This window comes from Sus scrofa, chromosome 7 (genome assembly GCF_054392235.1).
Source record: "Sus scrofa isolate SSC_HxYL_T2T_F1_AM1 chromosome 7, Sscrofa_HxYL_maternal_Yorkshire_Landrace_v2.0, whole genome shotgun sequence".
NCBI lineage: Eukaryota > Metazoa > Chordata > Mammalia > Artiodactyla > Suidae > Sus > Sus scrofa.
This window is the reverse complement of record NC_139389.1, coordinates 87363170-87390433: the sequence shown is the minus strand read 5'-3', so window position 1 is coordinate 87390433 and position 27264 is coordinate 87363170. Positions and strand designations below refer to the sequence as shown.

Sequence of the window (27264 nt, the reverse complement as noted above, 5' to 3'; positions counted from 1 at the left end):
TAAAGGCTTTTAATTCTATTGAAAAGAATAATATTTCTAATTTTTAAGACATCTTACCATTCAATAATATAAATACATATTCCAAAATATCCCTTGCTTCAAAAAGCATACATGAATACAGTAGGCACTCAGTTAACTTGTACTGAATTTTTGAAATGATTTAGGCCAGTGATTAGCTTATAAAGCCAAATGAAGTTTAGAAGATAAGCCTGAAAAGACTGTACTTTGCACATAAGTATTTGGCTTATAGTAGCAAAATGACAGTCAACAGAGAATAAACTATAGTTTCTGATGGACAGTAATCAAAAAGTTAATGCTACTATTTGTAAATGTTTTACTTATACTATGTTGAGAAATATGTTTACTTACTATAGAAGTACTGAAACAATATAAGATAGGTAGTATTGTAGACAGTTCTTAAATTTTCCAGGGACAGAAATCTGAAGTCACTTTGTCATCTTAAAAGTAACTGTAAGGAAAAAAATAAATAAATAGAGAAAGAAAGAGACAGAAATAAATCCAGAGAGACAAATGAAATAAAGTGATTATAAAGAAAGAATGAATTTCTCTAAGGAATTTAGTGAACTTTTCACTAGACTGAAACCTAAACAAGATCTTTCCAGGGGGTTAAGTATCCTGCATTGCTGCAGCTATGGTGTACGTCTCAGCTGTGGCATAAGGTCGCAGCTGTAACTCAGATTTCATTTCTGGCCAGGAACTACCATATGCCCCAGGTGTGGCCATAAAAAGAAAAAATAAATAAATAAAATTTTTAAAAAGGTCTTTACAACACCAGCTGATAGCATTATGGTCTCCACGCTTGCAAGTTTATGAGATGAAAGAAAAAGACTGAGCTTTCTCCTGCCCTCTCTCCAGAGCTGCCCAGAATATGGACTGCTCCAAAGGAGCATATTCTATGGAATATTCTATAGCATATTCTATAGAAAGAATAACAAATGTGTAAAAGACAACTGACATGTAAATGAATTTTATTATATTAAATAAGCTTAAATTCTCAGACCTAGGCAAATTATATCCCAGGGTGCAGGCAGAATTTACAGATGTGATTTGAAAACCACTATTGGTGTCTTAAAGAGACTTCTGAGGATGAAAAAAAAAATTTAACTGAAATTAAACAATGGTACTAGTTTATTTTTTTTTTTTTTTTTTTTTTTTTTTTTTTTATATTAAATTTTATTTTATTTTCCCACTGTACAGCAAGGGGGTCAGGTTATCCTTACATGTATACATTACAATTACAGTTTTTCCCCCCACCATTTCTTCTGTTGCAACATGAGTATCTAGACATAGTTCTCAATGCTATTCAGCGGGATCTCCTTGTAAATCTATTCTACGTTGTGACTGATAAGCCCAAGCTCCCGATCCCTCCCACTCCCTCCCCCTCCCATCAGGCAACCACAAGTCTCTTCTCCAAGTCCATGATTGATTTTCTTTTCTGAGGAGATGTTCATTTGTGCTGGATATTAGATTCCAGTTATAAGTGATGTCATATGGTATTTGTCTTTGTCTTTCTGGCTCATTTCACTCAGTATGAGATTCTCTAGTTCCATCCATGTTGCTGCAAATGGCATGATGTCATCCTTTTTAATGGCTGAGTAGTATTCCATCGTGTATATATACCACATCTTCCGAATCCAATCCTCTGTCGATGGACATTTGGATTGTTTCCATGTCCTGGCTATTGTGAATAGTGCTGCAATGAACATGCGGGTGCATGTGTCTCTTTTAAGTAGAGCTTTGTCCGGATAGATGCCCAAGAGTGGGATTGCAGGGTCATATGGAAGTTCTATGTATAGATTTCTAAGGTATCTCCAAACTGTTCTCCATAGTGGCTGTACCAGTTTACATTCCCACCAACAGTGCAGGAGGGTTCCCTTTTCTCCACAGCCCCTCCAGCACTTGTTATTTGTGGATTTATTAATGATGGCCATTCTGACTGGTGTGAGGTGGTATCTCATGGTAGTTTTGATTTGCATTTCTCTTATAATCAGCGATGTTGAGCATTTTTTCATGTGTTTGTTGGCCATCTGTATATCTTCTTTGGAGAAATGTCTATTCAGGTCTTTTGCCCATTTTTCCATTGATTGATTGGTTTTTTTGCTGTTGAGTTGTATAAGTTGCTTGTATATTCTAGAGATTAAGCCCTTGTCAGTTGCATCATTTGAAACTATTTTCTCCCATTCTGTAAGTTGTCTTTTTGTTTTCTTTTGGGTTTCCTTTGCTGTGCAAAAGCTTTTCAGTTTGATGAGGTCCCATGGGTTTATTTTTGCTCTAGTTTCTATTGCTTTGGGAGACTGACCTGAGAAAATATTCATGATGTTGATGTCAGAGAGTGTTTTGCCTATGTTTTCTTCTAGGAGTTTGATGGTGTCCTGTCGTATATTTAAGTCTTTCAGCCATTTGGAGTTTATTTTTGTGCATGGTGTGAGGGTGTGTTCTAGTTTCATTGCTTTGCATACAGCTGTCCAGGTTTCCCAGCAATGCTTGCTGAATAGACTTTCCTTTTCCCATTTTATGTTCTTGCCTCCCTTGTCAAAGATTAATTGACCATAGGTGTCAGGGTTAATTTCCAGATTCTCTATTCTGTTCCATTGGTCTGTCTGTCTGTTTTGATACCAGTACCACACTGTTTTGATGACTGTGGCTTTGTAGTATTTCTTGAAGTCTGGGAGAGTTATGCCTCCTGCTTGGTTTTTGTTTCTCAGGATTGCTTTGGCGATTCTGGGTCTTTTGTTGTTCCATATAAATGTTTGGATTGTTTGTTCTAGTTCTGTGAAAAATGTCATGGGTAATTTGATAGGGATTGCATTGAATCTGTAGATTGCTTTGGGTAGGATGGCCATTTTCACAATATTGATTTTTCCAATCCAGGAACATGGAATATCTTTCCATTTTTTTACATCTTCTTTGATTTCTTTGATTAAGGTTTTATAGTTCTCGGCATATAGGTCCTTTACCTCTTTGGTTAGGTGTATTCCGAGGTATTTGATTTTGTGAGGTACAATTTTAAAAGGTATCGTATTTTTGTATTCCTTTTCTAATGCTTCATTGCTGGTATACAGAAATGCAACTGACTTCTGAATGTTAATCTTATATCCTGCCACTTTGCTGAATTTATTAATCAGTTCAAGGAGTTTTGGGGTTGAGTCCTTAGGGTTTTCTAGGTATAGAATCATGTCATCTGCATACAGTGACAGTTTGATCTCTTCTCTTCCTATATGGATGCCTTTGATTTCTTTTGTTTGTCTAATTGCTGTGGCTAAGACTTCCAAAACTATGTTGAAGAGCAGTGGTGAGAGTGGGCATCCCTGTCTTGTTCCAGATTTGAGTGAGAAGGCTTTCAGTTTTTCCCCATTGAGGATTATATTTGCTGTGGGTTTATCATAAATGGCTTTGATTATATTCAGGAATGTTCCCTCTATACCCACTTTGGCGAGGGTCTTGATCATGAATGGATGTTGAACTTTGTCAAATGCTTTTTCTGCATCTATTGAGATGATCATATGATTTTTGACTTTTTTTTTGTTAATGTGGTGTATGATGTTGATTGATTTGCGTATGTTGAACCATCCTTGTGAACCTGGGATGAACCCAACCTGGTCATGGTGTATAATTTTTTTGATATGTTGTTGGATTCGGTTGGCTAAGATTTTGTTGAGAAGTTTTGCATCTATATTCATCAATGATATTGGGCGATAGTTTTCTTTTTTGGTGGTATCTCTGCCTGGTTTTGGAATGAGGGTGATGGTGGCCTCATAGAATGTCTTTGGGAGTATTCCTTCTTCTTCAACCTTTTGAAAGAGTTTAAGGAGGATGGGCACCAATTCCTCTTTATATGTTTGATAGAATTCACCTGTGAAGCCATCTGGTCCTGGGCTTTTATTTGTAGGGAGTGATTTTATGACCTCTTCAATTTCATTTCTAGTGATTGGTCTGTTCAGTTGGTCTGTTTCTGCTTGATTCAGTTTTGGCAGGCTGTAAGATTCTAGAAAATTGTCCATTTCTTCCAGATTGTCAAACTTATTGCCATATAGTTGTTCATAGTATTCTCTTATGGTTTTTTGTATTTCTGCTGTATCCGTTGTGATTTCTCCTTTTTCATTTATAATTTTGGTGATTTGGGTTCTTTCTCTCCTCTTTTTAGTGAGTCTGGCCAGGGGTTTATCAATTTTGTTCACCTTTTCAAAGAACCAGCTCTTGGTTTTATTAATTTTCTCTATTGTTTTTTGAGTCTCTATTTTATTGATTTCTTCTTTGATCTTTACAATTTCCTTCCTTCTGCTGACTTTAGGACTTCTTTGTTCTTCTTTTTCTAATTCATTTAGGTGGAGGGTTAAGTTGTCAATTTGGGATCTTTCTTCTTTTTTGAGAAAGGCCTGGATTGCTATAAATTTCCCTCTGAGCACTGCTTTCGCAGCATCCCATAGATTTTGAGAGGTTATGTCTTCATTATCATTTGTTTCAAGATAGTTTTTAATTTCCTTCTTGATTTCCTCATTGACCCATTGGTTTTTTAGTAGCATGTTGTTTAGTCTCCATGGAGTAGGTTTTTTCTCTTTCCTTTTCCCATGGTTGATTTCTAATTTCATGGCATTGTGGTCAGAGAAGATACTTGAGATAATTTCTATGCTCCTAAATTTATTGAGATTCGCTTTATGTCCCAATATGTGGTCGATTCTTGAGAATGTTCCATGAGCATTTGAGAAGAATGTGTATTCTGATTTTTTTGGATGTAGTGTCCTGAAGATATCAATTAAGTCTAACTTTTCTATTGTTTCCTTTAGGATCTCTGTTGCTTTATTGGTTTTCTGTCTAGAGGATCTGTCCATTGATGTGAGGGGGGTATTTAGGTCTCCTACTATGATTGTATTCTCATCAATATCTCCCTTTATGTCTGTTAATATTTGTTGTATGTATCTGGGTGCTCCTATGTTTGGGGCATATATGTTGATGATAGTAACATCCTCTCCTTGGATGGATCCCTTAATCATTAAATAGTGTCCTTCTTTGTCTTTCTTTATGTCTTTTGTTTTAAAGTCTATTTTGTCTGATATGAGCGTTGCAACTCCTGCTTTTCTGTCATGTCTATTGGCATGAAATACTTTTCCCCAGCCTTTCACTTTCAATCTATATGTATCTTTTGTCCTAAGGTGAGTTTCTTGTAGGCAGCATATTGAAGGTTTTTGCCGTTTTATCCACTCAGCCATTCTGTGTCTTTTGATTGGGGCATTCAGTCCATTGACATTTAAGGTGATAATTGATAGATGATTATTTATTGCCATTTGATCCTCGTGTTCCAGTTGATTCTATGGTTCTCCATTCTTCTTTTTTTTTTTTTTTTTTTGGTTGGATGGTCTCCTGTTATTATCTGCTTGAGTGTATTTTTTTTTTTCATTTTTTGCAAATGCAATATTTGGTTTTGGCTTGTGGTTGCCCTGTTTTTTAAGTATGCTAACCCCTTCCCATAATTGTGTGTTTTAGCCTGATGGTCCTGTAAGTTCAAACACTTCATTATTATATTAAAATTAAGAAGAGAGACATACATACAAACAAAAAGGATTATTTACCTCCTAACATCCCTTGCCCACATTTTATGGTTTTGATGACTCTTTTATTTTTTTCTTTTTAATTTTATTTTGTTTGAAGCATGTTCATGATTAAATCTGTATGCTGGCTTATTTGAGTGACTGCTCTCTGATTGTATCTTCCTCAGTCCTAGTTCTTCCTCTTCTTCTTCTTCTTCTTTTTTTTTTTTTTTTTTCTTTTCTTTTTTCTTCCCTTTCCTTCCTTTCTTTTTGGTTTAGAGAAGCCCTTTCAATATTTCCTTTAACCTGGGTTTTGTGTTGCTGTATTCTTTAAGTTTTTGTTTGTTGGGAAAAATTTTTATTTCCCCTTCTATTTTAAATGATATTCTTGCTGGATAAAGTATTCTAGGTTGCATATTTTTTCCTTTGAGCACTTTAAATATCTCTTGCCATTCCCTCCTGGCCTGTAGTGTTTCTGTAGAGAAATCAGCTGATATTCTTATGGGGGTTCCCTTGTAGGTAACATTCTGTTTTTCTCTTGCTGCCTTTAGGATCCTCTCTTTATCACTAACTTTTGCCATTTTTATTATGATGTGTCTTGGTGTGGGTCTGTTTGGGTTCAGTTTGTTTGGGGCCCTCTGTGCTTCTTGTATCTTGAATCCAGTATCCTTTAGATTTGGGAAGTTTCCAGCGATAATTTCTTCAAATATATTTTCCATTCCTTTATCTTTTTCTACTCCTTCTGGAATTCCTATTATGCGTAGATTGGCCCGTTTTATATTATCCCATAGGTCTCTTATATTGCTTTCCAGTTTTTTGATTCGGTTTTCTGTCTGTTGACCAGATTGAGTGATTTCCATTATTCTATCTTCCATATCACTGATTCGTTCTTCTGCATTATTCATTCTGGTTTTTACTGCCCCTAGTTCAGTTTGCATCTCTGCAAATGAATGTTCTAGTTTTTCTTGGCTCCTCCTTATATTTTCTAGCTCCTTTCTGAGGGTATCTGCATTGCTGTTCATATCTTCTCTTAATTCCTTCAGTATTTTCACTATTTCTCTTTTGAACTCCAGGTCTGTCAGACTGCAGAGATCAGTTTCATTGTTGACTGTTTTAGGTGAGTTCTCCTGTTGGTTTGACTGGGGGTGGTTTCTCAGCTTCTTCATCTTGCTTGTTGTCTTCTTTCTCCTGAGGGAGTTGTACTCTCTGTTATCGGGTAGTGTTTGCCTTGTCACTGCCCTGGAATATTTCCTGAGGGCTGTCGTTGTTGGTCAATCTTTTTTTGAGGCAGTGTGGCTTTTCTGGAGTGTTGATGGGACTAACAGTGTTTCTTTGAAGCAAAGGAGGACTTCCTGAGGGCAGACAGGACTGGGAGGTCCACCCCACGATGGTAGCAGATTTCACTTGGTTCTCAGCACCCCCTGGGGTCTTGGGCGGGTAGCAGGGCCCTTGGAGACTCAAGAGGTTCCTCCCCAGGGCAGCCCGACTCAGAAAGACCGTCTGAGATCTTTTCCCGATTCCGCCAGGCTTGTTGCAGCTTTTCTGGGCTGCAGGGGGTCCTGCCTGGAGCTGGCAGTCCTATGCAGCTGGTCCACTAGGTCTCAGCACCCCTTGGGGTCTTGGGCGGGTAGCAGGGCCTTTGGAGACTCAAGAGGCTCCTCCCCAGAACAGCCCGACTCAGAAAGACCGTCTGAGATCTTTTCCCAAGTCGGCCAGGCTTGTTGCAGCTTTTCTGGGCTGCAGGGGGTCCTGCCTGGAGCTGGCAGTCCTATGCAGCTGGTCCACTAGGTCTCAGCACCCCCTGGGGTCTTGGGCGGGTAGCAGGGCCCTTGGAGACTCAAGAGGCTCCTCCCCAGGACAGCCCGACTCAGAAAGACCGTCTGGGATCTTTTCCCAAGTCGGCCAGGCTTGTTGCAGCTTTTCTGGGCTGCAGGGGGTCCTGCCTGGAGCTGGCAGTCCTATGCAGCTGGTCCACTAGGTCTCAGCACCCCCTGGGGTCTTGGGCGGGTAGCAGGGCCCTTGGAGGCTCAAGAGGCTCCTCCCCAGGACAGCCCAACTCAGAAAGACCGTCTGGGATCTTTTCCCGATTCGGCCAGGCTTGTTGCAGCTTTTCTGGGCTGCAGGGGGTCCTGCCTGGAGCTGGCAGTCCTATGCAGCTGGTCCACTAGGTCTCAGCACCCCCTGGGGTCTTGGGCGGGTAGCAGGGCCCTTGGAGGCTCAAGAGGCTCCTCCCCAGGACAGCCCGACTCAGAAAGACCGTCTGAGATCTTTTCCCGATTCGGCCAGGCTTGTTGCAGCTTTTCTGGGCTGCAGGGGGTCCTGCCTGGAGCTGGCAGTCCTATGCAGCTGGTCCACTAGGTCTCAGCACCCCCTGGGGTCTTGGGCGGGTAGCAGGGCCTTTGGAGGCTCAAGAGGCTCCTCCCCAGGACAGCCCGACTCAGAAAGACCGTCTGAGATCTTTTCCCGATTCGGCCAGGCTTGTTGCAGCTTTTCTGGGCTGCAGGGGGTCCTGCCTGGAGCTGGCAGTCCTATGCAGCTGGTCCACTAGGTCTCAGCACCCCCTGGGGTCTTGGGCGGGTAGCAGGGCCCTTGGAGGCTCAAGAGGCTCCTCCCCAGGACAGCCCGACTCAGAAAGACCGTCTGAGATCTTTTCCCGATTCGGCCAGGCTTGTTGCAGCTTTTCTGGGCTGCAGGGGGTCCTGCCTGGAGCTGGCAGTCCTATGCAGCTGGTCCACTAGGTCTCAGCACCCCTTGGGGTCTTGGGCGGGTAGCAGGGCCCTTGGAGACTCAAGAGGCTCCTCCCCAGGACAGCCCGACTCCGAAAGACCGTCTGAGATCTTTTCCCGATTCGGCCAGGCTTGTTGCAGCTTTTCTGGGCTGCAGGGGGTCCTGCCTGGAGCTGGCAGTCCTATGCAGCTGGTCCACTAGGTCTTAGCACCCCCTAGGGTCTTGGGCGTGTAGCAAGGCCCTTGGAGACTCAAGAGGCTCCTCCCCGGGGGAGCCCGTCTCAGAAAAACCGTCAGAGAATTAGGTCGATCTATTCACGGCCTGGCTAGGCTTGTTCTAGCTTTTCTGGGCTGCAGGCCTTTTTTAGGGGGCTGGTGGTGTTTGGTGCTGCTCTGTGGAAGTGTAGCCCCTCCAAAGGGCAAGCAGGCCTGTGCAGGGAGAGCCCCTGCGGTGGTAGGCTTCAGGCAATTGTTGAGGCCAGCCCTCCTGGATGGCAGGCAGCCCCAGGTTCGGCGAGAGCGTAGGGGGTGGTGGGGGTGGGGGGAGGGAATGCACTGGGAAGCACAGCTTTCTGCTAGCTAGCGGGCCTGTAAGCTTGTTGTGGCGTGGGGGGTATTCTATGGGGACCCACCCCTTCTTCTCTCCCCTCCTCAGCACTGGCGCAGACCAGGCTCTTCTCCCAGGTTCCCTCTGAGGCGGCTTTCCACTTCCCCGCCCCTAGAGTATTGCTCCCTTCCTCTGCGACAGCTTTGTTTTCTAGTCTCCCAGGCAGTCTCTGCCCCGTCAAATGGTTTAGAGACCTCCCAAGCAGTTTCCGCTCTTCCCCGCCCCCCTAGCCCGGGGACTAATCTCTGGAGCCGAGGTCTCGGTGCCCAGCCCCCCCCCAGGCGTCCCCCGGCCCTTTCTTGGGGACTAACCTTCGGAGGCGAGGTCTCGGTGCCCAGCCCCAACCCAGGCGTCCCCGGCCCCCTCTCGGGGACCAACCTTCAGAGCTGAGGTCTCGGTGCCCAGCCCCCACCCAGGCGTCCCCCGGCCCTTTCCCGGGGACTAACCTCTGGAGCCGAGGATTCGGTGCCCAGTCCCCACCCAGGCGTCTCAATTTTTGGTGACTGTGCCCGTAGTTCAGATGGTCCGTTGGGTTCTTGATCGTTTTTCCGTACTCCAACTTACTGCTACACTCTTCTCTGCATCTGGAGATTCCTCCGGTTCGTTTGATCTTTCGCCCGGTAGGTGACTTTCCAGGGTGCGGGATCCCTTTCCCCTCCGCAGTTCCCTTTCGGGAGCGCCCGTCCCGCTCGGATTCACCTTCTCTCACTCTCCTCTTTTCTCCCGTTCTGCCCAATAATGTCACGAATTTCTTGCCGTTATTGGAGATTAGGTTCCTCTGCCAGCGATTGGTTGTTGTTCTGTGCGAGTCATTTCTTCTGTAGATGTGCTTTTTTTGTTGTGTTTGTGGGAGAGGGCGAGCGTGTCCCCCTACTCCTCCGCCATCTTGTCCTCTCCCCAATGGTACTAGTTTAAAGTAAAAAGTTGCTTCTAAGAATTTTTCATAAGCCCTCTTTTCAGTAATACATGCTAGAAAATTTTCCAGATACAATGTCATTTTCACCACTTTTGTATTATTTCTCTATTTTTAGCTTAGTTAGCCATCTATCTATAATTGTTGATAATAATACATGTTAGCCTAGAAAAAGCTTTAAGTGATCTGGAAAAGCATTTTTTTAATGTTCTATGTATTTTAATCAAAAACATAGGTGAAAATAATTAGAAATTTTATCAAATCCATAGGCAATAAAAATAGAACTGGAAGCTAATATTTTAATGTTTAAAGTAAAATTAAATTAATATTTTAATTTTTAAAGCTAATATTTTAAAGATCTCAATCAGCTGAAACACTTGGTGAAACTCAGCAACTAACCTTCCTCACTTCAAACACTCAATGACTCAAGCATAAAATGGGGCCAGACTGGTTTTAAAGAAGTTCTTGTGGACAAAACTCTAAGGGCTCTGGTAAAATAAAAACCAATAAAAGTCAGAAGTAAAAAGTTACTGCCCAAAAAAACTAAAGAATTTAACCCTCCATGAGTTTCTGGAGCAAAATAGATTATAGTATCACAGTGCTCTGTGTCAGCCACACAGTATGAGGGAGATTGCATTCAGTTTTAGTAAGATCACATCTTCAGAAAGGTATGAGGAATCAAAAGAAGGCAGCTAGGAGGGTGAGCACGCTGGAAATCGTGTCATATTCAGTTGAAGAAACAAAAGGTGCTTAGTTCAAATAGAGAAGATATGAATATCTTCCTAAAATTTTTTTTTTTTTTGGTCTTTTCTAGAGCTGCTCCCATGGCATATGGAAGTTCCCAGGCTAGAGGTCTAATCAGAGCTGTAGCCACCAGCCTACACCACAGCCACAGCAACGCCAGATCCTTAAGCCACTGAGCAAGGCCAGGGATCGAACCCACAACCTCATGGTTCCTAGTCGGATTCATTAACCACTGAGCCACAACGGGAACTCCCCCAAAATATTTTTAAATGCTGCTGTGTAGTCTTACTCTGAGTTTCATCATAATGTAGTTGAAACAACACAAATCTGCTCAGCACTGCCCTTAATGCTTTCCCGTGGCTCAAATGTTACTTCTGTAATTGTAGGAAGAATAAAACAGATAATACTTGTTCAAAATTCTGATAGAGTGTGCCCATATGATGGGCACATAGTAAGTGTTAACTCCCCTTCCCTGGGGCAGAAGTAGGACCAAGCAGACAAATGAAGATGGGAAAGTGACTTGGGAATGTAACAAGGAAGTTTATTACACCTTCTAAAAATGAAAGCTCTTCTGCCTTTCAATAACCCTTTTGTTGTGGATTATTTCAGCAGAAGCTGGATAACCAACAAGCAACTAGAAGAGAGAGCTCTTACTGCTGGTGGAAGAAGAGGTTACACAACCCCTATAGATTCTTCCAGCTCAAAGATTCAGTGAGTTCAGATAAATAAGAAAATGTGATTTTTTTTTTAGATCCCATTTTAATTCATGCTATCTCTGAGGCCAGTGAATATGAGTGATAAGTTACTCCAAGAAACAGAAGGCCAGACTTGACAGTTGCTTTATTCCTCTATGATATAGGAGGAAACATGTGAATAGAAACAGATTTCAACTATTCCCTTAAGTGATTCCCTAAGATACAGCATATTGAATCAATTGGCCTTCATGCTACAAAAACAACTGGAAAACAAAGATTCAAGCAGACAGTGGTAGAAATGGGTAACATCTAATTGGTAAAATAATAATAATAATAATAATAAAATAATGAATCAAAGGCTCTAACAAATAAAACACCCAAAAATGCAAAGAAATGATTGCCTGAATCCCCCTTACATATCTCCTCAGTGTCTATCATCATCTTCTTAGTCTCCTCTCTCTCTTTTCTTTTTTTTTTTTTTTTTTTTTTTTTGGCCATGGCTGCAGCAGGCAGAAGTTCCCAGGCCAGGATCAAACCCAGGCCACACACAGCAGTGACAATGCCAAATCCCTAATCGCTTCCAACAGGGAACTCCCTCTTCTCCCTTTTTAAAATTGATTTTCATTTTACTTCTTTAAGTCAACTAACTATCTTGATTTTGTATAAATGAAAGAGTACTAATCTGCCTCAGGTTATGGATAACTACAGGAGCTGAATATTGCACATCACAACAGTCAGGTAAAATAACTGCAAATAACTGTCTGTTCTGCCCTTCTCACTTCAGTTCATTTGAAAGTGAATCACTTCTTTTTTAACTACTGCCAGAAATAACACCTGCATCAGATCTCATTTGCCATACTCAATTGATGTCACATTATGACTACATTTGAGAATATTTTAAGTTCAGCTCTTGAAGTATGACGTATGATATTTGTATGCTTTTTAACCATTCTTATTACAAAAAAATAACCATGTAAAAATGAAAAATAAAAGAAACATTATTCCCCCTAAGTGGTACATTTTGAGGGGTGCTACAGAGATTGTACCTACTTTCCCTCAGATGGTGTGGTGTTGTCTATTAGCACCAACAGTTATTCATTTTATTAATTTGATGCACTTTTTCCCCTGAGATGGTGACATCTCAGATACATTTATGCTGGAGATCCTCCAAAATAGCTGGGATGGGCAGTAAAACAGGAGCTGAAAAGCCTAGACTCTTGCTTTGACCTTGCCATTTACTGGTTTGGGACCTCAGGCACTTAACCTCTTTGAGTATTTATCGCCTCATTTGTGAAATGGAAGCAACAACTCTTGTTAAGACTTCCCTATAGAGTAAGTACAAAAGAAAGTACAAAAAAAAATACATGTTCTACATAAGGGTTATCTTGTTCAAAACTAATCCCTTTCAAGGTGCCCTTGCAAAGAGGCAGTTACCTCCTATGAAGCTCCATGGAAATGAAGCAGCACAAGACCTTAGGCAATCCTTTCTCTGCCAAGTGGCTAAAGTAAGGAATCTCACTACTAACTTGTCATATCTTACTGCTGCCAATGCAAAGCTTAAGCTCCAGTGTCCAGTCACACCAGGAGAAAAGTCTATGTTCCCTCTCCCCCAGCCACAAACTCTGAGCCTGGAAGTAGTACTAAGCCAAATTTTCTTCATTTTGATATTATATTCCAGCCCTAATCACATCTGAAGAGGGATTAGCACTTCCCTAATCATGCAATTAAAAATCCCTCCAATCTCAAAGGTTTGGGTGCCCTCCTGGAATGTAGTATCATAGATTTATGTGTGTCATTATGGTTATAGTGAACAAAAGGGACCAGCCCACCTGTGACTGATCCTGAGTCTACAAGTTTCCCCCAGCAAATGATGCTCCAATAAATCTGCTGTTTGTGCCATCTTGTCTTCTGCCTTGTGTACAGAACATGGAAAATGAAAACTGCTAAAATATTCACAGATGTTAGAGGTTAAGTTCATGCATGAGTTAACTGGGGGTTTTTTCCAGTAAACTGGTGTTATTAAGAAAAGGTGAACAGAGCATTTGAGCTCTGAGCTTCTAAAATAGGAAAAGAGGAGAGAAAAGGTGGAACAGAGATGACAGATAGACCCTTATTCCAAACTTCTAATGGGTTAAGCTTTGGCCTAGGCCAAGACCTAAAATTTAGATAAACTTCTCAAAAGAATAGCCAGGCTTTCTCCAGTGCTGAATACATCACAAAATCAAAGAATACAAGAGAGAAAAAAAGATTGTATCAAAAACCTGATTTCCAGGATTTCTCGGTAGCCTAGTGGATTAAGGATCTAGCATTGTCACTGCAGTGGCACAGGTTCCATCCCTGGCCTGGAAACTTCCACATACTGCAGGCATGGCCAGAGAACTATGTCTAGATACTCATGTTGCAACAGAAGAAATGGTGGGGAAAAAACTGTAATTGTAATGTATACATGTAAGGATAACCTGACCCCCTTGCTGTACAGTGGGAAAATAAAATTTAAAAAAAAAAAAAAAAAAAAAGAAAATGCAAAAAAAAAAAAAAAAAAAAAAAACCTGATTTCCATAAGGCTGCCTGTTTTGAAACAGTATTCATTAGTGTTCCTCTCTTGTGGTCATTTAAGTACTGACCTGATCCTCATTTCCCAGGAAATCCCATAGGAGAACCTGGTGAAGGGGGCGGGGGGAGCAGTGTAGGAACAGATTACTCAGGAAGTTCTGCAGATTCAAAGCTACTCGGCCTTAATATTAGTATAAACCACAGTGTAGCCATCAGGAAAATGATCCTATTATTTAAGATTATAATGACATCCCTACCAGGGAAGACAGTCTATAAAGAAAATGAGAGCTCTGGTGTGTCTCATGGGCGAAAAAAAAAAAAAATGGTCTTAAAACTTTTTAGGGAGTTGAATCTGATGTGGTCTGGGAGGACTCTCTATACGTACACACACATGTATACACACACATACACACATGTATATACACACATACACACAGGTACTTAGCCTGTCACATGGGTAAAATTCCACTGGTAAAAATATTATTTTGCATTTTGAAATCAGTTTAATTTATAAGATTAACAAAGGAGTGTAATAACATCTAGCATATTCCTTAATAGTTTATAATAGTTTATATTTTGGTTGCATTTTATAATATATAAACTGCTTTTTGAATATATTATTTGATGCCATTCTTAGTCTCAGAGGTTAAGTCCTTCCTTGAGGAAATACTCCTCAGGAAGTGGCAGAGCCAAGACCCATAATGCCGCCAAAGGCCTCGCTCTGCCACGTCAGTGGATCCCAGACCTGAACTGGGGCCCAGAAATCTACACCTTTCAGAGATGAGTCCTATGATTCTGATATTATCAAAATCTGGAGCTAATGTATTACATCATCCTACAGATAGAAAATCGATTCTAATAATGATCTATAAGTGGTCACTTAGTGAAGTTAAATTGTAACTTGCTTAAAGTCATCCTGTTATTTTCATACCTGGATTTTAAGCCTCAGGTTCTCTCCTTTATGCCACTTAGCTGAGATTAATGTTTGGTTCAGTAAATCTGTCATCTGCAGCTTTTTATAACTAAATTAATTTAGGTTTAGCCAGACACCCATCTGTACTGTCTAGACCAATGTTCTCCAAAGCTTGGTGCACCAGGCAACCCAATGAGACATGCAGAAAGGAAATATCTGAATTTTGTTTTTATTTTATTCTAAGAAAACTTTTTAAGAATCTTTACCAATATTTATTATGTTCCTTGACAGTGGTTTGTATATACTTTTAAAGTGAAGAGTCATTTATAGACTATACTCAACACCTGTATTGTTGGGGTGCCCAATCAAAAATAGAAACCACTGGTCTAGGCCCCCTCCTCTATGCTCAGAAAAATGTGCTCATCTTCTGGGGAGGAATCAGGAGGCATGATTCCCTTTGTATACGTAATTTCTGCTGTAATCCTCACAGGATAGATGCTAATGATGACCTCTAAGGCCAGAAATTCTTCCCACACTGTGAGTGAGTTCATCCTCTTGGGCTTCCCTTGCCGCTGGGAAATACAGCTCTTCCTCTTTTCCATATTCTTTATAACTTACATCCTGACCCTCCTTGGAAACATGGCCATCGTGTGTGCAGTGCATTGGGACCACCAGCTCCATACCCCGATGTACATTCTGCTGGCCAACTTCTCCTTCCTGGAGATCTGCTGCGTCAACTCTGATGTACCCAACATGCTGGCCAACTTCTTCTCCCAGACCAAAACCATCTCCTTTGCTCAATGCCTCCTCCAGTTGTACTTCTTCTTCTCACTGGGCACAACAGAATGCTTAGTTCTCCCAACATGGCCTATGACCGGTTCCTGGCAATCTGCCGCCCCCTGCACTACCCTACCATCATGACTACTAAGTTCTGCAGCAGCCTGGTTGCCTTTTGCTGCTGGGTGTACGGTTTCCTCTGGTTTCTGATCCCAGGGATACTGGTTACTCAGCTACCATTTTGTGGCCAAATGTGATTGATGACTTTCTGTGTGACCTGGGACCTCTGCTGGCCCTGGCTTCAGCAGGTGTCCCAATCCCAGGGACTGTTCTCATATGTGGCACCATGAGCTCCCTCCTCATTTCTGCCACCTTTTTCTACATTACTGGATCCTACACCCTGGTGCTGAAGGCCGTAATACAGGTGCCCTCAGTTGCTGGCTGGAAGAAGGCCTTCTCTACCTGCTCCTCACATCTGGCCATTGTGTTTCTTTTCTACGGTTCTGTCATGATGACATATGTGAGCCCAGGGTCAGGACAAGCAGAGGGCATGCAGAAGTTCACAACTTTGTTCTACTCAGTTTTGACCCCTTTTTTCAACCCCATGATCTACAGCCTCCGGAATAAAGAAATGATGCCTTGAACAAAGTTCTAGGAGCTTCCTAAAATTGGTATTATGTACATTAAAGTTGGAAAATCATTGATCTGCAACATTCTCTGAAAGGCTCACAGTAATCACAACCATAGGTAGCACATTCTACTGACATCTACCTCCAACTAAGCAGTGGTTCTCAACTAATTGACTCAAAATTGGGGGTACTGGGGCCTAGGCACAGGTATTTTGCAAAGCTCCCCAGATACCATAATACATAGAGTGGGTTGAGAACCACTGCATTCAAATTTAGGGATTTTTAAACTTTGTGGTAACACAGAATGACACCATACACACATTCCTTTTCTTTCCAAAAGCCACAATGGTGCAAATCAATCAAATTGAATATTCAATAGTAATAACACATAAGTATAACAATTATTGCTTTGACAAAAAAGTTGATGTGCAGGATAAGCCAGTCTCTTTTGAATGATTTCACATTCTTATTTTGGGGAGATTATGCACAGAAAAAAGAAAGACTATGAAAAACTAATCTGGCATTATAATACTGGCCTTTGGAATGACCCAGATTAGCAATATTTCCTGGTTTAAGAGAAACCACAGTCTAGTTATAGAAATAAAAACTTTTTAACCTTTTTTCTTGTTTTATAGCAGCTTGATTAAAATATATTCATGTACCATAAAATTCATCCTTTTTAAAGTGGACAATTCAGTGTAATTTAGTTTATTAAAACAGGTGTGCAACCATCATCACTGACACATTTTAGAATATTTCATCACCCCAAAAATATATTTCATATCCACTGGCAGTCACTCCCTACTCCCCTCCCCATTTTTCCCATGACAACCATCAATCTACCTTCTGTCCCTATAAATTCTGAAGTATAGTTGATTAACAATATTGTGTTATTTTCAGGTGTAAGCATAGTGATTCAGTGTTTTTGCAGATTATATTCCTTTATAGGTTATTAAAAAATAATAGGTATAATTCCCTGTGCTATATAATATATACTTATTGCTCATCTATTTTTTTAGCTCACACATTTTTTTCATTAACATATAGTTGAGTTACAGGGTTTCTTCAACTTCTGTTGTACAGCAAAGTGACCCAATCACACTCAGTTCCCTGTGCTATACAGTAGGACCCTACTGCCCATCCATTCCATATGTTACAGTTTGCATCCACCAACCCCATCTCCTCATCCATCCCACTTCCTCCTCCCTCCCTGTGGCAAACACAAGTCTGTTCTCTATGTCCCTGAGTCTGTTACTGTTTTGTAGATAGGATCATCTGTGCCATATTTTAGATTCAACATATAAGTGATATCATATGGTATTTGTCTTTCTCTTTCTTTTTTTTATTTTTTTCCCACTGTATAGCAAAGGGATCAAGTTATCCTTAGATGTATACATTTTTCCCCCACCTTTTGTTCTGTTGCAATACGAGTATCTAGACATAGTTCTCAATACTACTCAGCAGGATCTCCTTGTAAATCTATTCTAAATTGTGTCTGATAACCCCAAGCTCCCAATCCCTCCCATTCCCTCCCTCTCCCATCAGGCAGCCACAAGTCTATTTTCCAAGTCCATGATTTTCTTTTCTGTGGAGATGTTCATTTGTGCTGGATGTTAGATTCCAGTTATATATCTTTCTCTTTCTGACTTACTTCACTTAGTATAAGAATCTCTAGTTCCATCTATATTGCTGCAAATGGCATTATTTTGTACTTTTTTATGGTTGAGTAGTATTTCATTGTCTGTATGTACAACTTAATGCATTCATCTGTCAATGGAGATGTAGATTGTTTCCATGTCTTGGCTATTGTGAATAGTGCTGCAATGAACATAGGGGTGTGTATCTTCTTGAATGAATGTTTTATCCAGATATATGCCCAGGAATGGGATTGCTGGATCATAGGGTAGTTCTATATTTAGTTTTCTCAGCTATCTCCATGCTGTTTTCCATAGTGGTTGTACCAATTTACATTCCCACCAACATCCCACCCCTTTTCTCCACACCCTCTCCAGCATTTATTATTTGTTGACTTATTAATGATGATCTATTTTATATACTTTGTATCTGTTAATTGCACACATACAAATCCTAATTTATACTTCCCCCTCCCCTCTCCCTATTGGTAGGCACATGTTACCAGTTAATTGAGCTGTATGACTGTTAATTTATTTTAGGTATTAACACGTTGTCAGTTATATCATTTACAAATAATTTCTCCCATTCTGTAGGCTGTCTTTTCATTTGTCAATGGTTTCCTTTGCTGCACAAAAGCTTTTAAGTTCAATTAAGTCCCACTTGTTTATTTTTGCTTTTATTTCTTTTGCCTTAAGAGACCAATCCAGGGAAATACTGCTACAAGTTACGTCAGAATGTTCTGCCTATGTTCTCCTCTAGGAGTATTATGGTTTCCATTCCTACATTTATATCTTTAGGCCATTTTTAGTTTAGTTTTATATACTGTGTGAGAAATGTTATAATTTCATTATTTTATGGTTGTCTGGTTTTTCTAGCACCACCTATTAAAAAGCCTATCTTTTATCCACTATATATTCTTGTCTCCTTCATCATAGATTAAGAGATCACAGCTGTGTGCATTTATTTCTAGGCTTTCTATTCTGTTCTAGGTGTCTGTTTTATGCCAATATCATGCTGTTTTGAATACTCTAGCTGTGTAGTATAGTCTAAAGTCTGGGAACATGATTGTTCCAGCTCCATTTTTCTTTCTCAGGATTGCTTTGGCTATTCAGGTCTTGTGTGAATCCATGTGAATTTTAGGATTATTTCTTCAACTATTTGAGTGTGCCAACCCACTCCCTTGTGACTTCAGTGGTTTCTGATGAGAGGTCAGCTGCTAATGTTATTTAAGACCACTCGCATGCTACAAGATGCTTTTCTCTTGCTATTTTCAATATTTTTCTGTCTTTTTCATTCAAGAGTTTGACCCTGATGTGTCTAGGTTTGGATTTATCCTACTGGAATTTATTAAACTTCTAGGATAAGTTAATCAATGTCTTTTATCAGATTAGGGTGTATTCACGCAATACTTCTTCAAATATTCTTTCTCCACCTTCTTGTATCTTTTCTCCTTCTTGGATTCCCATTATATGTTGGTATGCTTTATGGCATCCTATATTTTTCTTAAACTCTGTTCATTTTTCTTCATTCCTTTGGCTTCTATTCCTCAGACTGAATAATCTCAATTAATCCATTTTAAAGTTTGAGGAGTCTTTCTTCTAGTAATTTAAATATGCTATTGAATCCCTCTATTGAATTTTTCTATTTCAGTTACTGTTTTTTTAATACAAGAATTTCTACCTGATTATTTTTTGGTGAGTTATATCTCTTTCTAGATGTTTTCTATTTGGCAAGACATCGTTCTCATAATTTTCTTTAATTCTTTAGACACAATGTTTTAATTCTTTGAACTTGTTTCTAAAAGCTTATTTAAATTCTTTGCCTAATAAGTCTCATATCTGGACTCCCCCGAGGTCAGTTTCTATTAGCTGATGTTTTTTCCTGTATATACGGGACATATAATTTCTTCACATGTCTCTCTCTTTTTTCATTTAAAACTGGATGTTTTAAATAATATAATGTGGAAAATATGAACATCGAATTTCTCCTACTTCTCCAGGTTTTGTTGTGATTATTGTTTTTGTTGCTGATGCTGATGCTGTTTATTTATTTAATGGCATTATTTTTACTAATTCTAAGAAGCCTCTATCACCTGGTATGTGTAGCTACTGAAGTCTCTGCTTGGTTAGCTTAGTGGTCAGATCATGACTGAATGGGAGGGAGAACTTTACTACATATTTGGAGAGACAGCTATAGATGTAGATGTGGATAGAGCTATATTAAATCTCAAAAGTGTTCCTCAACTTGTTCCTATTAAGTTCTGCAATTTAATACTTCAGCTCAACTGTCAGAAAAAGCACATTTCATCCTATGAAAGTTAAATAAATTATTTGCTCCTAATCATAATTTTGGCAGAAATTAGTATCAAGAAAATTCTTTGTGCCCTCACACACCAAACAGTTTCATTAATAAATCATTCTGAAAACTTGATGACTGTGCATCCTAGGATATCAATTTATGGTGGAAGAAGTGATGTTTCTATTTAAAAGATGAAAACACTCTGCCTTGCAGAAATGATGCTGAGAAAATGAGTAAGTTCAATTTATAACCTACCCAAAAAAACCTCTTTTTGTCATTGAATAATATGTAGTCATTAGTAAATTGTTAACAAGAGCTAGTATCATTTAAGATTGTTCAAACCAATATCAGAAAAAAATAGTTAAATATCTGATCCAAATGCATACACACCCATGTGCATATGCATGCACATGCAAGTAATAAACACAAAGGGGTTCAGAAGTTTGAGTCAACAACCCTCTCAGCAATTTCTCACTTAAAAGAAGCAAGAAAATTTCAACAATCATGTCAGCTTTTAGGGATATCTACTAAACAGTTTGAAATACTCTAAAGGGCTAGGAGGAATTTCTAGATGCTTGGCGTTCCACCACTTGCACCATAGTCTCCTGGGAACTGCTTACCATGAAATGATATTTATTTATCAGTACCATGCTAGAAGCACAGAGCTGATCAAGAGAGAAAGTTTTTTACCAAAAAACTAAAGGGAATAATCATTTTCAAGCCAGAGTGAGTCAATCAGAAAAAGAATGAGAACTCTCATGACATTACTCTGATATTGACAGATAAGAGTTCAAAACTTGCAGACAGGCTCAAAAAATGAATAAAAGTGAATGTAAAGGAATAAGAAGATAAACCAAAACTTCTAACTGAGCTGGTACTAGTGTATTGTTTGCACAATGATGAGAGTAACCTATCTATAGAACAAAATAAACATGAGATGATCATTCACTACTGGAGAAAGTGGGTCCCAAGAGCCAATTAGTGGGCTCCTGAGGGAAGGGAACATTTGGGAGACAATTAAGACTCTCCTCTCATAGATTCTCACTTTTGGAATTGATAGGAGACTGTCCCTCAGGAGGTTTCAGAGCAACATAGATAAATCTCTGCTGTGCAGCAAATGTGATGATTTCTCTCTAAAACAATATTTTTGTCCACTAAGGTTACCCCCTTCTCTGGGCTGACAGTTGCCAAGCATGCTATGCTCCCAATCTTGCCTGCCTTTTGCTGCAGCAAAAACAGAAGATTACAAGTCAGACCCATGATTTCTACAAGGAGATGAGTTCAGAAGAGGTACAAGTATAGGATAGCTCTTAATTGTGTTTTGTACCTCCACCTTCTTTTGTGTGACTATAAAAATAATGGTATCTCAAGTTGCATGAATTACTGTAGGGAGATCCATCTTTAAAACTAAGAGGTATTTGCCTCTCTTTTTCTGACTTACTTCACTCAGTATGAGAGTCTCTAGTTCCATCCATGTTGCTGCAAATGGCATTATTTTGTTCTTTTTTATGGCTGAGTAGTATTCCATTGTGTATGCAGAGTATTGCCTTTGGAATGGATTAGCAATGAGATCCTGCCATATAGCACTGGGAACTATGTCTAGCCACTTATGATGGAGCATGGTAATGTGAGAAAAAAAATGCATACTTGTATGTATAACTGGGTCACCATGCTGTATAGTAGGAAATAATAAATAAATAAAAATAAGTTTTAAAATTAAAAAAAAAAACTAAGAGGGCTGGGAATCAGGGAAGTGAAACAGATGAGAATGAGGTAAGAGCCTTAATGTATATAAATTCTGTCCTTATTAACCAGGGGTTGCACCCAGTGAGAACCAGGTCTTTGGAGGAACAAACATGTTAGCAAAGTGACATCTGGAAATGAACAACAAAGCAGCTAAGAGAAGCAGGGTAGAAAAAAAAGAAACAGGTTTTTTTTAACCTGTGTTTGGCTCCACCAAGAGCCGATGATCACCTGCTGCCTCTGCAAGGAGGGAGAGCAGTGCAATGACGGAGCACTCCAGATTGGTGAGTTCACTCCCACGTGGTTTACAAAACCATTGGAATCCTCATGCACAATAGCACCAGATATTCCTTGCTATTTTCACTCTTTCCTCTTGGTTACTTTGGCTTCTGGGTAACTATCAACTCCTGCTACAAGGAATCACTCACAGATTTGCTGTGCCATATATGATCTCTTCACAGATTAAAGAGGAGACTTGCAGTGAAGTATGATATGAAAAATTCTGAATTTCTCTCATCCTTTGTGTCACTATTTGCAATCATCAAGATTATCCTTAAAGCTACGATATTATGTTATCTGGAAAGTAATACATTTTATAACTACTACATTAGTAAATATTCTTTGCTAGAATACTGTTTTTTAATACTTCTGGGTCTGTATTCTGCACTTATATTTTCCTGAATAAGTATCACTCAGGCCTATCACTTTGGGCATTTTGGCACAAATGATAACTGTCCCTCACTAACAGAGGAGATTCAAAAACAATACATTAAGACCAAATGACTGACAACAGAATCTTAAGTGATTTCAATGGATTTGTTTTTGTTTCTCTAGCATTAGAAGTCACATAAAGTTCAGAACTAAGTCTTACTCAGAGAAGGAAGATTTCACAAAGATTCTTAATACACTTACCAAAACAACTTTAACCTCCCACATCTTTAAGAGGATGGGGAATGTGACAAAAGAGGAGAAATAAGAGGAATCCTTGTCCAGAGGGACAGTTATGGCTCCCACCACTGTCCTCTGTTCCCAGAGGTCTCTGCTTATGAGTACCCAATATTTATGATCTCCGCATCTATCCATAAACTAGAATAGCAGCCTTTCTAGAAATCTTCACACATCAGGCAAAGATCTCAAACGTCTGTAATATATCAGATCCATTGCTCACTTTCTCTACGTTTTTCTAGTTTCAACCGAGATCAAGGTTGTACAGAAGTATTAAACTAATGGTAAAAGGACCATTATGTAGATATCTAGACTTTCAAAGTTTTCTTGAGTTAACAAACCATGATGAACACTGAAGAAAGGATGGCACATTTGACATTTCTTGTCTGGGTTATCAGAACACCTTAAAAGGCTGACACTTATAATTCCAGCACTAATTCAGAATAAAAGTGAAATGCACAAGACTTCACTGTGTTTTTACCTTTTTCCTCCTCTTATGATGCTTAGCATTTGTGTCTCTAATTACAAAGATCCAGAGAACTGAAATTCTGTGTCCAATATTAAGGCTCTATATATCCTATCCTATAGCTCCAAATAAAAATGTTCATACCTATTTATAAATAATTTGTAAGTTCTGTCAATAACCTTCTCCAAGCTGTTTATTGCATAAGATTCTATTTTTTGCTGGATCTGAGAAAATATTTAAAGAAGAATAAGAAAGTATAAAATTCAAAGTCTGAACATATCAAGCACTCTCAAAGTTTTACAGTCTTGAGCAGTATAGTTACATTATCTATTTAATAGAGTAATAGAGTCTGAGGCACTGATGGATCTCTTAAAGGAAATATTTCTAAACATTAGAGAATAAAGTCAAATTTGTCACTGTCATTTCTTCCTCTCCACCCCTTAGGAAGCCATGAATGCGTCAGGAGTCAACAAAGTGACTGAATTCATACTCCTGAGTTTTCCCTGCTCTAGAGAGGTTCAGGTCCTCCTCTTTGTGCTGTTCTTTGTGTCCTACATCCTGACACTGATGGGGAACGGGGCCATTGTCTGTGCAGTGAAGCTGGATCACAGACTCCACACCCCCATGTACACGCTGTTGGCCAACTTCTCATTCCTAGAGATCTGTTACGTCAACACCACCGTTCCCAATATGTTAAGGAACTTTCTCTCTGAGACCAAAACCATCTCTTTCACTGCCTGCTTCCTCCAGTTTTACTTCTTCTTTTCCATGGGCATCACTGAGACCTTCTTACTGCCCCTCCTGGCTTTTGATCGGTACCTGGCCATCTGCCGACCTCTCCACTATCCTACCATCATGAGCAGCCATCTCTGCATGAACTTGGTGGTCCTCTGCTGGGTAACAGCCTTCCTCTGCTATCCAGTCCCTATATATCTTATCACACAACTTCCCTTTTGTGGCCCCAATACCATTGACCACTTTGTCTGTGACCCTGGTCCTTTACTGGCCCTCTCTTGCATCCCTGCCCCTGGAATTGAGCTCTCCTGTTCCATATTGAGCTCTCTTATTATCTTCATCACTTTCTTCTTCATCCTTGGGTCTTACACCCTGGTTCTCAGAGCAGTGTTGCGTGTCCCTTCAGCAGCTGGCAGACGTAAGGCCTTCTCCACCTGTGGTTCCCACCTGGCTGTAGTGTCTCTGTTCTATGGAACTATCATGGTGATGTACATCAGCCCAACCTCTGGAAATCCAGCTGGGATACAGAAGATTGTCACCTTGTTGTACTCATCAGTGACGCCACTTGTAAACCCTCTGATCTACAGTCTCCGGAACAAGGACATGAAGGCTGCCTTGAGAAAAATCCAGATGTGCACAAAAATTAGCCAAAGCAAATGAGAGCTCATGAGTAGACTAAGATCATAACACTTATTTTTCCTTATTTCTATTCTCACTTGAGAAGGAGGATATTGTGGAGTCCCACTGTGACTCAGCAGGTTGCAAACTCAATTAGTATCCATGAGGATGCAGGTTCCAATCCTGGCCTTGCTCAGTGGGTTAAGGATCTGGCATTGCTGCAAGCTGCTCAGACCCTGCATCGCTGTGGCTGTGACATAGGCCAGAAGCTGCAGTTCCCTAGCCTGGGAACTTCCATATGCCACAAGTGCAGCCAAAAAAAAAAAAAAAAAAAAAGGAGGGACTTTACTTACGGTCACCTAGAAACAATCTTAAATCCATCCACTTCTGCTAGTCAAGTACAGACAATAGCACAACCAAATAAACCAGACCATACCTTCAAAATAGGACTTGACAGACAGTCATTTGAATTAAATGACCTGGATCTGAACTTTAAACTCTTCTCCTATTCTGACCTCCAATAACTACTTGCCTTTTATCTGTGATCACTTTCCTCTATTTTGTGCATCCACTCTTACACTTGGCTTCTCTGGCCTAATGATCTCTGTTCTACTCCCAGTAGAAGAAAAGGACATTCACACCTTTGTAGCTCAAATTAAAAGCAATTAGTGCCAATGAAGTCATAATTGAGCCACATTTTTATTTAACCAACATCCAAAAGACTAATAATGCCACAAAGCACTACTTCATGATTATTTGGCATGCTCTTTATTTTTTTTAATTTAATTTTGTTGAAGTATAGTTGATTTACAATGTTGTGTTAATTTCTGCTCTACAGCCACACATATACACATATCCATTCCCATATAGGTTGTCACAGAACACTGAGGAATTTCCCTGTGCTATACAGCAGATCCCCATTGATCACCCATTCCACATACAGAAGTGCCTTTGCCATTCTCAAACCCCCAATCCATCCTCTTGGGGAATCTCTTTAAAAGAACAGATTCCTAAGTCTTTCTCCAAATCGTCTAATTCAGAATCCTTGAAGTTGACCCCATAAATTCCCATTTTAATGCTACCCAGATGATTCTGGTGCACCTAGAGCAGCACCAGTCCACAGACTGATCTTACAGAGCCACTATTTTAAAATAAAAATGTGCTATAGACAGAGAAATAAAAAATCTTATATTAGCTGGGAAAAGTGAAAGGAGTTATAGTGAGTAGTATAGGTGACTCAAATATCCATGACAGTAGCAGTAGAAGTTTCTTCTGCTTCTAGTTTCTAATCCTCCATTTATAAAATAAGAAATAGATTACATTCTTCTTACCTTTTCCTATCTGTGCAAGATAATGAGGATACTTGTAAACAGATTTACATTTTAAAAGAAAATTAACATATAGTGGCAATATATTTTTGGGTTAGTTTCAAGTGAAAGAAGGTTTGGATGGAGCACACAGCCCAAAAGCAGACAGAGAGCAAAAGCCACTGATTCTAAGATACTGAGATGAAAACTGATGCAAAGGAATTTTATGGCAGGTCCAGGTTATTTGGCTCAACTATTTGATCATAAATAAGTTGGCCAGTTGGCATCCAGGGTTGGTGCATTTCATTCATTCATTAAAATAAACATTTATTTACCTCTTTGAAGTTCATTGGGTTTATATCAATATAGAACATCAAGTCCTTGCTTTTGTGAAACTTACATTCTAGTGAGGGAGACAGACAATAAGAACTTCAACACATAAATCTACAATTCTAGTAGCTATAAAAAGAATAAAGGGTAAAAAAAAGAAAATAAGTAACTATATGCAGTGGTGGATGCTTATTATAATTAGACTTACTGAAGTAAGTATGCCATGATATTTACATATATTGAATCATGTTCTACACTTGAAACTAATCTTGTATGTCAATTACATCTCAGTAAAACAAAAATAATAAGAGTATGAATATAGTTCATTGTTGGGGTAGGACAGAGTATAGTTTAGATCCAAATGGTTAGAGAATGCCTTGTTATGGAAGTGATATTTCAAAGTAAGATAATACGCCATGCAAGGATCTAGGGCAATCAACTCCCATATGAATGAGTACAAGTAAAACCTTGGGGTTTTCAAAGAATAAGAGATGTTGATTTGTCTCGCCATAAGGAAAATGGTACATGAGGCTGAAGAGGTAGGCAGCATCAGATCGTCTAGGCCACAATAAAAAGTATTTTATCTGAACTCCTAGGGAAGCCTGCTAAATACTATATAGTAGGAAGAAGGCTTAATAAAAATCTCTCCTTAATAAAATCAATACCTTCACCAGGTCTTCCTGTCTTGGAACTACTTATTTACTTATATGTTTGTTTATATGTGCCTTTATTATATTATATTACATCTCATTCTATTAAGGATCTGATATACTAAAGAGCACCAAAAGAAAGAATAAGAGAAATGTGAATGTTTTGTCCCTTTTTTGGCCACACCCACAGCATATGAAAGTTGCCAGGCCAGGGATCGAATCCAAGCCACAGCTGTGACCTATGCCACAGGGGCAGCAACACCAGACCCTTAACCCACCAGGCCAGGAACCAAACCTGCACTGCCTCAGAGACAATGCCAGATCCTTAACTACTGTGCCACAGTGAGAACTCCTAGAAATGTGAATTTTAAAAGGACAAATAGAATGATGATTTACACATTATAGGATATTCTGCTGGCATTAAGTCAAGTCTC

At 39.7% G+C, this 27264-nt stretch overlaps 3 protein-coding genes and 1 pseudogene across 7 annotated transcripts in view; 3 read left to right on the top strand and 1 right to left on the bottom strand.

The window, feature by feature from the left end:
• Window positions 1–27264, bottom strand: part of LOC100155381 (olfactory receptor 4S2-like) — a 348453-nt gene that overhangs the window by 189605 nt on the left and 131584 nt on the right. Inside the window, exons 1-2 of one of the 5 annotated variants that reach the window (XM_084969330.1) lie at window positions 9326–9649; window positions 370–469 (exon numbers count right to left, since the gene is read on the bottom strand). The exons of 3 other annotated variants lie outside the window; for them this stretch is intronic. The gene's annotated coding sequence lies outside the window, so the exon portion shown is untranslated. Of the gene's footprint in view, window positions 1–369; window positions 470–9325; window positions 9650–19014; window positions 24540–27264 lie in introns of those variants that run through there. One more of the 5 variants, XR_014810897.1, reaches the window with a different exon arrangement.
• Window positions 11146–27264, top strand: part of LOC100524879 (olfactory receptor 11G2-like) — a 37390-nt gene continuing 21271 nt past the window's right edge. The window contains exon 1 of the mRNA XM_013997676.3: window positions 11146–11247. The gene's annotated coding sequence lies outside the window, so the exon portion shown is untranslated. The remainder of the gene's footprint in view (window positions 11248–27264) is intronic.
• On the top strand, window positions 11149–24879 carry LOC100525235 (olfactory receptor 11H6-like). The gene is made up of 3 exons (XM_003128791.6): window positions 11149–11247; window positions 21852–22063; window positions 23635–24879. The coding sequence occupies exons 2-3, from the start codon at window positions 22043–22045 to the stop codon at window positions 24583–24585; spliced, it is 972 nt and encodes a 323-aa protein (XP_003128839.6). The 5' UTR covers window positions 11149–11247; window positions 21852–22042; the 3' UTR covers window positions 24586–24879.
• Window positions 15176–16140, top strand: LOC100525057 (olfactory receptor 11H7-like; annotated as a pseudogene).

Bases quoted from the DNA above. Each gene is read 5' to 3' on its own strand.
- LOC100525235 (XM_003128791.6), top strand. From the start codon at position 22,043: ATGACGGAGCACTCCAGATTG. The intron at 22,064-23,634 runs GTGAGTTCACTC...TCCACCCCTTAG, and splicing joins TGACGGAGCACTCCAGATTG to GAAGCCATGAATGCGTCAGG.